The sequence below is a fragment of the Rhinopithecus bieti genome, unplaced genomic scaffold (assembly GCF_001698545.2).
Source record: "Rhinopithecus bieti isolate Rb0 unplaced genomic scaffold, ASM169854v2 scaffold_11842, whole genome shotgun sequence".
NCBI lineage: Eukaryota > Metazoa > Chordata > Mammalia > Primates > Cercopithecidae > Rhinopithecus > Rhinopithecus bieti.
The window spans coordinates 930,814-942,253 of record NW_016806902.1 but is presented as its reverse complement, the minus strand read 5'-3'; the positions used below and the strand labels follow the sequence as shown (position 1 = coordinate 942,253).

Genomic DNA, 11,440 nt, shown 5'->3' with positions numbered 1-11,440 from the left:
ACAGAAGCTGAAGAAAAATTATCACTTTAAATATTCCCTTAGACTGATGTTTACTTAACATGGGCATCTCTAATATCCAGTAATGTGGGCACTTAAATTCATGATTCAAGAAAGGACAGAGTTATACTATAGGCTACTAATGAAAATCCAAGCATGAAAATCTAAACGCCCAAGGCATAACTGGCTTATGATAATACCACATATTAAGTATTCACAGTTCTTTTCTATATATACATTGGAAATGTACGTTTCTAGGGAATCTTTAAGTAAATGGCACATGGCTGAATAAAATCAGAAAACTTTTAAAAATTCTATACTTAGTATCATCGACTATGAAAATTATCTTACAGTTAAAATATCCTTAAGGGAATGTAGTAATTTTAAAATTATTATCCACAGTAGACTAATAATAGGAGAATAAATTATGTAAATAGATAAGTTCTTCTTATAAAGCTGATCAATATGGTGCTCTATGGATTTATACAATTTTATACACGGAACACTGTGCTGCATAGTTTACACAGTCATTATATTTTCTGATCTTTCTGAATCCTGAGGCAGATTTAGCATTGTATGAAGATACAATTATTTTTCACACTGAAACCACAGAGGAATACTGAAGTTTCTAGATGGCATTATTTTTAATTGCACTACTTTAAGGTGGTAGGACACACCCTAGATACAAGTTAAATAAAATAAGAAGTATTTGAATTCTTTGTACTTTGAGCTCTTCACAGGAAAAGTGTTCTACAAATTCAAGTTGTTATTTGGGGGGCAAGGAAAACATATAATTCTCAAACCAAAAAAAAAAAATTTTTAATCCTAGTTTTTAAGATAGCTCCTAATATCCAAGACAGGATATAGGACATGAGATACTGGCATTTGACTATTGAAATTTATATAGGATTACAGTACTTTGAAGAAGTACAAAGAAATACTTTTAAAAATACAGGTATATAAATTAATGAAACTGGTATTTAAAAGATTTAATACAAGGAAAAAAGTATTGTATAGTGGTACCAATTCTCAATACAAATTATTAAGCATAGTTTATATAATTCCAAAAGTTATTGACATTATTGCTCGATACCACAGTTGTATGGAACAAGTTCTTGACACACATTAAAACTTGTATAATTTCTGGTTCATAAAAACAAAAATTTATACATAGGTCATTCACAAATCTAAAAGTTTAAAAATGCATAGAGATATGCACAACAAAAAGGAGAAAAAAAATATATGTATGTGTGTATATGTATATTTAAAAGAAACAAGCTAATCTGATTTAACATATGTGTCACACTCTCAATCAAAACAAGTATACATAACTGTACTGAAAGTGAACCAGTGGATAAAAACAGTACTAAATGCATTCTCCGTTTCTTATTAACAATCGGTTCTAAATATCAATGGGATATTAAATACCAGCTTACTTTTAGTTTTAGAACTTTTACTTTCTTTCAAAAACTTTTCAGAAACATATATCCATTCTATAATTGTGATAGATTGGAAGAAATATTTTCCTTAGAAATTGTGTAAAGGAATACTTCCACTCTTTTGTAAATAAGATTTGATAAACAATAAAAATAACCCAAGTAAGGCCATTATTATCATCTTGATCAAAAATATACACAGATTGTGATGCTACTATATTCTGCGATCCTGAGTTCTAGTAACCACTAGATACATGCATACCATTCACTGATTTGTCTATTCTAATAAAAATTTAATCCTGTCTTACTACCTTTGAAGACAGAAATACTCTTAAAACTTTTGATAGGTCTTCATAATGTTACAGATTATCTGCCATAAACAGAGCATTAGAAATTGTATGAGAAAGGATATGTTAGGTTCCAAAAGGCTATTAAAGAAAACTTACTATTTTAAAATAATGACAGTATCAAATTTTAAAAGAAAGAAAAAATGATACAAAAGTGTGCTTGCTGGAATAGATAATTTGAGCCTTACAAAGGTGTTTTTCTCTGTTAAGGAATTTATAAATAAAGGACTGTGTGTACCTTGGTGACAAAATAAAAAAGGCTGGCCACTTTTTATGCTAAGTTCAAATGTATTTTTTTGATAATACAAAAAAGTAATCCTTGAAAATCAGAATACATAACAGAAAAGAGCACAATAACTTAAGTATTAAACATCTATATGAAGTAACTGTTGCAAAGATTGACAAAAATGCACACTTAGAACATGCGGTTATTTAAAAACAAACAAACAAACAAACAAACAAAACACCACACGATTCTGTAGAACCAATGTTATGTCACCACCAGGAGAGCACCAAGCAAGGCACCATTGGAAAGACAACATACTTGGAAAGTCTCTATAAATAAAGTAAATGCTAATCTGGTCGAAAAATCGGTGTCTTTGGTAAAAATTCTATGAGGATGACCTGTAAAAGGAGAAGAAAAGTTTTAAAAGATTTAAACAAAATTTTTTCTTAAAACTTCAATTATATGCTATCGCAATGTTTTTGAAAATCCATTCACATTTTAAAACTGCAACTTTGCATTACTAAAACAGATCTTTATCTGATAATGCAGAGTTCCATCACTGAGAATTCTTCTATTTCTGGACCTATACCAAATACATGAAATACCTCGGCTCTATGAAAAGGAAGACAAATAAGCAAGTAAAATCACCAAAGTCTGAGAAGGGTGATATAGATAGTGCCCCTGACACACTGGAGGAGCAAACATGCATACATGCACGCTCCCCTGCACTCATGAGAAAAGGGGCTAGTATGCATTTAGAACTAACTGTATACCAGGTGTTCCATACTACATTGGGTCTCTTTAAACCCAACAACTTTTCTATGAGGCAAGTATTATAATCCCTATTTTACAGATGAGGAAACTGATGATCCAGAGAAGTTGTATCACAATTGACTGTGGAGTCACTGTTTGAATAAAAGACTGTCTTTAACTCCAAAGACTTGCCCTTTCTACCACCCTACGTGACTGCAGCTCACCCAACATTTTTCTTCAGACTTTCTCCTTTTTAATCAACCCAATTACATGAGTCTTCTCTAAGTTCTAGAGTTGCTCTCATTTTACTCTACCAGAATATGTAATCTTTAGATAAAAGGTCCTTTATCTCTTAATTTTTTAAAAAGTCCATTTCTTCTTAGGTTAGCAAAATTACAGGCTAAAATTTGTTCCAAAAGGCCTTTTAATAGGAAACGAAAGGAAAACCAATGAAAACAAAATATGGTAACACAGAGTTACACAAGGTGACCAGAGCTAATTTTCCAAATTTAAATTTTCTTAAATTACAATCAACTCTTTCTTTTGTATGAAATAGATGGTGATTTAAAAATTATTTGATTTTAAAAGTTTCTAAGTCTAGTGACTCATCGTTCTTTTTCAGAAACTGTGTCTTGCTTGATATAACCTCCAGATTTCAATACTTCTACAAATTAGCTGTCTGGGCCAGGAATCTTCATTTTCACTCTTCAGTTCTCCTAGGTTTTGATCTGCCTCAATAAAGAAGACACTTCTATACCTGGCTCAAAAATATTCCTGTCTTACTCTAGGTATCCTGCACTAAGCCTTAGCTGTCACATTTGCCACTCTCCTGACCTGTGATTTGCCTACAAAGTTCACTAGCTCCCTGTTAAAATATTTTCTCCCAACTAGCTTCTTCATTTGGGCTAGATTTCCCTGTTTCTTAGGTTTCTTATCTATAAAACAAAGGCATCGAACTAGATGACAAGATTCTTTGCAGCTTTAAAATTTGACAATTAAATGTTTAAATTACTTAAGAGTCAACATTAAACAAATTCTTTTGTATTTCAAATATGTCCTCAATCAGTCTTTATAATTTTAGTCCCCAGTTGTGGGCATCCCCACACTTTACAATATATACTATTAATACATAACATAAAATAAAGGCTATCTTTGCCTACATTTGAACTATTAGTTTTTAAATAATACATCCTACAAATTTTCCTTCAGAAGCCACTTGTCTCATTTATTCTAAATCATCTTATCATTCTCAAACAAAGAAAAGTTAGCACCAAGGTGTGTGGGTGTTGTTGTGTGTGTAATATATATATATATTATATATGATATATATATTAGTATTCCAAGTTCAACATTTAATCAAGGATAATTATTTTCTTTTACAAAAATGAAATTGCTTAAGTTAAAGGAAAGTTGAGGGAAAGAGGCACAAATCGGTTAAAAAGGCCCAAATTCATTAGATAACTGAATTTATTTGCTAGTACTTTAAATCTTTTATGAATTTTTAAGCTCATATATTCTCATTCCAACTATCACAAATATATATACTCTAAGAAAATCTAGCAAAACACATTTTCCCGCATGCATATATATATAATTATATATATATATAATATTTTTTTTTTTTTTTTTTTTTTTTTTAAAAAGAAGAGGCGCGGGTATTGCTATGTTACCCAGACTTGTCCTTTTGTACTCCTGCACTCAAGTGATCTGCTGCCTCGCCTCCCCAGCTAGGATACTGGCATGCCCACATTACACCAGTCTTTTTCTAGCAATTTAAATATTTATTTTGTTCTATTACTACTCTTTGCTATTTCTATGATTGGAGTGAAATATAAATAATGGCTTTAGTAGAAGTGCTTAATTATCTAAAATTCAAGAAAACTATTTACAACAAAGCATATAGTTCGAATTTTGGAAGTTAAATTACTATGAATAAATTCTAGTCCATTACAGTTCTATCTGGACAATCATAGCATTGGGATAACTTTTATGTTTCTCCAAGTAAATTAGAATTACAAAAAATTAACACCTTAGTTTAGCTTAGTGTTATGTGTTACAACGTAGTAATTTTTTTTTCACTAAATTCTTTACAGCTCTTATCCACCTTTCTCCCAAAATATATACATAAACCTACTAATAAGACGGAAATAATAGCCAAGGATAGTATTCTCACCTCAAATGGGTTCCAAATGTGTAAGATTATAAGAATTCAGGTGTCTTTCTATCATCAAATTAACATTGTGGATATAATAAAGATACAAATACTACATTATTTGAAATAAGACTATATATAAGACATTTAAAAATATTTTTCCATATGCAAGGACTAGAAAAGGATTGACAGTTTTGATTAATGAAAGAACAGGAAAAATGGCTAACAGAGAATAATGCTTTATGATAATTTACAACGAAATACACTCTTTTAATTCAATATTTTACCCTACACCCACAACATCTATGATGCTATATTGTTCAAGAATAGACAAATTCCTCAGAAATGTTATAACAGATACTTCCAAAGGCTTGAGTTTTACTTTACTTTCAACAATTAATTTTTCCTTAGATCTTTTTCTTCTAAAGAAACAACCTGGCCATATTTAAAATAAAATACCCAAGCTCAAAAGAGAATTAAAATTCTTCATTTTCTAGAATATTCTGAAATTTTCAAAAGGAGAAAAACTGCTCAAGTAAATCATGGAGTCGGTAAGTTAAATCCCACGCTGAGTAAGTACAAAATTCATTGTATATATATGCCAAATTAGATATTTTTTAACAAGTAAACACAATATGATCAACATCTCATTTCCTGCTTACTTTTAATTTTACAAAGCGATATTCTAATAACACTTTAAAACAGATTCTTTAAAGGGCACTGAGGTACGGGCAGTTAAAATCTATAAAGGCTAAAGGTTTCTTAAGCTCCAATGGCTTGGCTGAAAGGTTTTCTTCCATACTTGGAAACTTGATTAGCATTATATAAAAAAGCTATATCTGACTTGCTGCGTAACCAAAGTTGTGGTTATTCTTTATACAGCATCTAAAATTTCACACTCCATCAACACATGTTCAGGCTATTTTATCTTGGCAATTAATTTATTATTTTTCAGAACACAGTGAAGCCTTGTTTTCAAGTCATTCATAACTTTATAAATCAGTCTTGCACATGAAACCATGCATCTGTGAACCGTAGAAAATCCTTGCACTCAGGAGATTAAGCTCCTGACACCTTTGCTGATTAATAATCATGGAAAGAATAAGATCAGAAGCAAAATAAATGATCATTTAATAGAGAAACTCACAAAACAGCCCTTTAACTTACATATTCCATCATGTTATTCGTTTCACATTTCCTTTTGCTCAGTCTCCAATGCAAGCACAGCTAGACAAGTAGGAGAGTAAAAGAAGAAAAATGAGCTCTATTTTATTGCAGCACACAGACTAACCCATTTGTCCACCTTTCATATTTTTAGTTCAACAAAAGCATCTGTTTCCATACTGTGCAATTCAGACCCCAACAGTACGAAGCTGCTCCCTGTGGTACTCACCTTGTGGTATAACCTATTGTTTTCCCATTCTAATAACTTCTCAATCGATCTTCGTGTCTGGAAGACAAATGAGAAAAAAGTTTACTCTTGACTGGTTTTAGAAAACTTTGTTTTGCAGCTGCTTTTTCTGTGAAAAGGGAAGAGGTATAAGACAGTGACTGAGTATACTGCGGTGTGCATCACTATCGATTTTCTAAGCACTAAATGGTAACCTGAACACAAAGAGTTCTCTTTCTTTAAAAAGATATGGATTTATTTCTATCATATGAATCTTTTTTTACTAGCCTCTGATTTAAAACTATCAAGGTTTAAAAGCTAATGTCATCTGCCAAATAAAATTATATCCCCACTTTTTTCAAAAGTATGTTTCCAATACTTAAATAGTAACGGAAGTTCCTTAATACATATTTTACAACAAAAGTAAATATTAGTTAACAAAATGCAAATGGCCTTTCAGTAAGTTCCAAAACAAAAAATTGGAAGTTAATATTAAATCAATGAGTTATAAAATCAAACTAATTTTCACATCATGCTTAAAATAATGCCCATATTTAAAAGACAGCTTACTGATTATTCTAACCAATAGATTTTTTTTGAAGAGTCAAAATTTTATTTAAACCAACATAAAAGTGCCATCTGATAGTAAAATCAAACTCTTAATTCAATATTACTGTTTCAGGAATCAACTGAGAATTTACTTCAGTTGACTGATGCAAGATACGCTATGCTGCAAGAAATGTTTCCTGCTTGGGAGTATGGATAAAAGAAGATAATTCACGGTGCCAGGTGTTAGGATGAGACTGACACAGCTGCAGGTGCAAAAATGACAGTGTTGCCACCAGGATCAACTGCAACTTGGTTCAGCTGCACTTTTCTTGCAAAGGAAAGAAAAAAACATCTTACCACTATTAATGTGGTATAAGGAAGTACTAGTAATCAAATATGAAAATGTGCATGTCAAGCAAGGATTAGCTAGGTGCAAAACTGTTAGGATCAAGCTGGGTTTGAACAGTTTAATGTTACATAATAAAATTTTAACATGTATTTAAAATATCTACTTTAAATAGTTACATTACCTTTTAGCATATTAAACATGCTAAAGATACACCAAAGTCACATAGGTGCCAATTATAATTCGTAATTACCAATGAATTACGACTACTGCCTTACATTTTCCAAGCTTATGTCACAAAACTCAGAAAATCAGCTACTTCTCTGGGCAATAATATGCCAATGACTAATTTATTATTACATTACTTTTTTTGAAGAGTCTTTTTGGCAAGAATTTTAAAGAAAAAAAATGTGCCCTTGTTAACAATGATCAGCAGACCTCACTTGTTTCTTTGTAAAGATAGCCTTTTAGAGGCAGCTCTCCTTTTAAATGAAAATAGGGCAGCAGTTATGGTCACACTTTTTGTTAATTTAGTTGCCAGTCAGCCCCAAATCAAAAGAAAATAAGGCTGCAGAGTGTAATTAACATTCAGTTCGGTCGTTTTGTCCCTTGTCTAGCCCCCAAGCTTTGTTAAAATTGCCATCTGAATGCTGAAGGCTGTAGGGAAATCGATTTGATTCTAATCGCACCATGAAAAGAACATGATCTAACTGCTTTCAGCCCTCCGTAAATCTGTACTAGGTCTTTAGCACAATGCAACTTCCAATTTAAAAAGCACTGAATGTCTCGTCAATGACTTTGTGAAGAAAAAAGAACAAGGAGCAGACATAAAAATTCCAATAGTTGTTTAAGCATTAAAGTTCATTTGCATCACAGCGAACCTGAAAAGGGCTGACCTCTCAAACCGCCTCTCAGGTCTATGAAGTTGTAGCCTTGACAAGCTCACATTGACAGAGCTCATTGACTCTGAAAGGCTACTCTATCAATGGTGAAAAATGGCAATAGGTTCTACTCTGAGCAGGCATCTGCCTGCCCACCCGCTGCTAAACCAATGGCAAAACCGATTCAAAACCTGAATCTACCTTGTAATCTTTCTTTCTAGGGCCTTTTAATAATAGATTAAGATTACTATACAATTTGAGGTTTTACTTTTACTGATGATTTTGGGGGTTGGTGGATGATGAAAGAACTAGAGGGGAACAAGCTTTCCAAGTCCATTGTCTTATATTAATGTATAAAATAGTACCCAAAAGCTTAACACTACATTCTGCAAATACTTATTACTTAAAGAAAAAAATGTAGTTACCACCATTATTTCATCAGAAATTTAAACCCATGCTATAATAAGAATAGATCTCATTATGATATAATAGACACATTCATACACACAATTTTAAAACTTAAAAATATTTACTTTAACTTAAATTAACTACTAGTATTTGAATAAAAGATAATTACAAAGTATAAATCTTAAATTCCAAAGTATTTATGTAGGAATTCTCAATTTCTTCTTTGCCTATAATTAGGAGTTTAATGATGGGGCTTGGTATAATAATTGTATCTTACAATATTTAAGAATTCTAAAACAAACAAGCCCTGATATGCCACATTCTGAATAAGCATATAAATATAAAATATTGCTACACACTTCACAGTCTGAAGTAAAAGCTGTGAATCAGCACCATCTAATCTTGCTATAAGACTTCTTTCCTGCTTGACAGGTGAAAAAAAAAAGCACTTGCACGTGCAGCTTAATTAATCATTGAACTTGACATCTCAATGATTTACAGTGAGGAGCAGGTGAGAACATACAAAACCAGAAAGGAACCCTTGATTTGAGTGGAACACTTCTAGCACACTAAGGTGACAAGTATATAGATTCTAGCAGTCATTTAAAAAAACAGAAACTGTGCCAAAAATTATTTGTTAGTAACAACAAAAGCTCAAATAGAGAAAAAAAAGGTTTAGCTACTGAGAATGTTTAACACTATGCAATTATTTTTAGTTAAGAAAACCAAAATATATTTTCAAGATTAAATACAATACCAATTTGGCAGATACTTAAAAAAAAAAATGACACTTCAGCATTTATAAAAGCTACTTAAAAGCTTTTAAACATGAAAAGAAAGCACTTTATAAATGTAGTCATCCAGATAAAAGTTAAAGAGTTTATGTCCACAAGGATGTCAGGTAGCTATTTCTAATGAAATGTAAGATTCAATAGTGTCAAACTCTACAATTGCTAACTGTGGGCAAGCAAACCTAATCATGTAACAACCTGTCCTTGGTTTTTAAATATTTATTTCAACTCCAAATTCAAAACAAGCTGAGGCAAATTAACACGCATCATAAAAAAATAATATGTATGGGATCTATCAACATGAAACAAAGTACCAAAAAAACACCATCTTTCAGTATTCTGGGCCAGTTTCTAAAAAAATAAGTCATTTTTAATTTTCTTAAGAGAATTTAGTGCTTGTGAAAAGCACCAGATTGATAGTCATGGGAACTAAAAATCTATTTAGCTGAAAGAACAGGGGAAAGGGCAGTGCAGGCTTTAGTGCAAGCTTCCCTACAGTGGGCCTTAATCCTTTTCACTGTTCACATCCTGGGGGTGAGGGGACAGGTTAAGTTCTTTACCAATGGAATTCTCAGTCTTTCTGCAAAAGATGATCAACAAGAAACATAATTTTATGATGTATTCTTATGTTTAATTAAAAGGACCAAGATCACCAACTCACAACATGCAGGCAAAACAACTTTTTTGTGTGAATGGCGTCATGTTACTAACCTGGTCTGGAAGTAGACAGCTCCAAGCATCTGGATCCCACCCATCTCCCTCAGCTCACTTTAAATGACCCTTTTTCTTTTTAAAAAAAACACACACATTTCTTCATTTCCACACCTTAGTGGTTATATTTTCTCATTGGTGAACTAGTTTTAATACAGCCATTCAGCTTCGTGAAAGTAAAATTAATGAGATTTTAAAATATCATTTCAATTACTAAACAAGTATTAAACAGACTTAAGTTAGCAACAAGTAGTAGAAACATAAGAATAGAAATTTTGGCTTCTATTTATATTGCCTTTGGTCCCTTTTAGATCTTTAGCAGAACTGTGAAAATAAGGAAAAACATGAAAACTGAAAGAGAACTAAAAGGGCCTCAGTAATTCATAAAATGGCTAATAAGGTAATGATTAATCAACAATATTAGATAAGACATATCCATATAAGACCTATCTTCCAAAGAAGCATCTAAAGTAAGCTTATAACGGCAAAATACACATACACCTAGACAAACTCAATTACTGCAATAGAAAACTAAGATTTCCTGAAAATTCAAATTTGAGTTATTAGGTTCTTCTGTAATTTTTCCTAAATACTGTAACTTTCTTAGGAATAAATTATTAATATTATTCTCTATAAACAAATTAAATGCCATTAGACATAAGTCTTCCAGCACAGCAAAGAACCATTCAGAAAATCTTTAAGGTATTAATCTCCTACTTTGCCACCACTATTACTTAAGAGTTTCCTAATTCCCAATGACTCATTTATTCACAATCAATTGTTTGAAAACATGGTTTTACAAAGAAGTGGTTTTCTAGACATTACTAATAAAACCAATGGAAATCTCATGAATTTTAGAGCACTAAGAGCCAAAGAAAAAAAATGTTAAGTGTAGAAACTGTAACAAAGTTTCTCTTAATATTTCCCAATAAAAGAGTATTATCAGTCGTTAGAACAAAAGATGCTATGATATGCTAACAAAATATATAGAATATCCTACTAACAACGATTTATAAAAGTTCATCTATTTTAAACCTATAATTAAAATGTATTTGAATTGGATTTATTCATAGCATCACAAAATGGAAAGAAAAATTTCAAATGTTCAATTCCTTACTTAAAACAAATTTTAAACTCCTAAATCTATAATGCATTAATTAACCTTTAAAATAATGCTTTCAATGTATTCATAATCTTGTTTTTAACTTATATTTTTCAAATAAGAATGCTATTTATCTTTAGACATCTGTGTAAACTGAATTTGTTAAGTAAAACAATGTTTTTAGCTGTAAGTTATTAGGAAGAAACCATATATAATTTAAAATGAATTATTTTAACATAAGAGAACTTAAGAGGAAATTATATTATTCACTTCTGTTCATTCTGGATTAATATGAAATTTATATTCCAGTGATGTGCAGAAAATTAGATAATCATATCACAGTATTATACA

At 31.2% G+C, this 11,440-nt stretch overlaps 1 protein-coding gene across 1 annotated transcript in view; it reads right to left on the bottom strand.

Annotated features, from left to right (window-relative positions):
- Positions 1-622: 622 nt before the first annotated feature.
- Positions 623-11,440, bottom strand: part of CHIC2 (cysteine rich hydrophobic domain 2) — a 57,397-nt gene continuing 46,579 nt past the window's right edge. The window contains exons 4-6 of the mRNA XM_017878657.1: positions 6,305-6,361; positions 6,079-6,138; positions 623-2,404 (exon numbers count right to left, since the gene is read on the bottom strand). Of these exons, the coding sequence (XP_017734146.1) occupies positions 2,354-2,404; positions 6,079-6,138; positions 6,305-6,361 (168 nt within the window). The 3' untranslated portion in view covers positions 623-2,353. The remainder of the gene's footprint in view (positions 2,405-6,078; positions 6,139-6,304; positions 6,362-11,440) is intronic.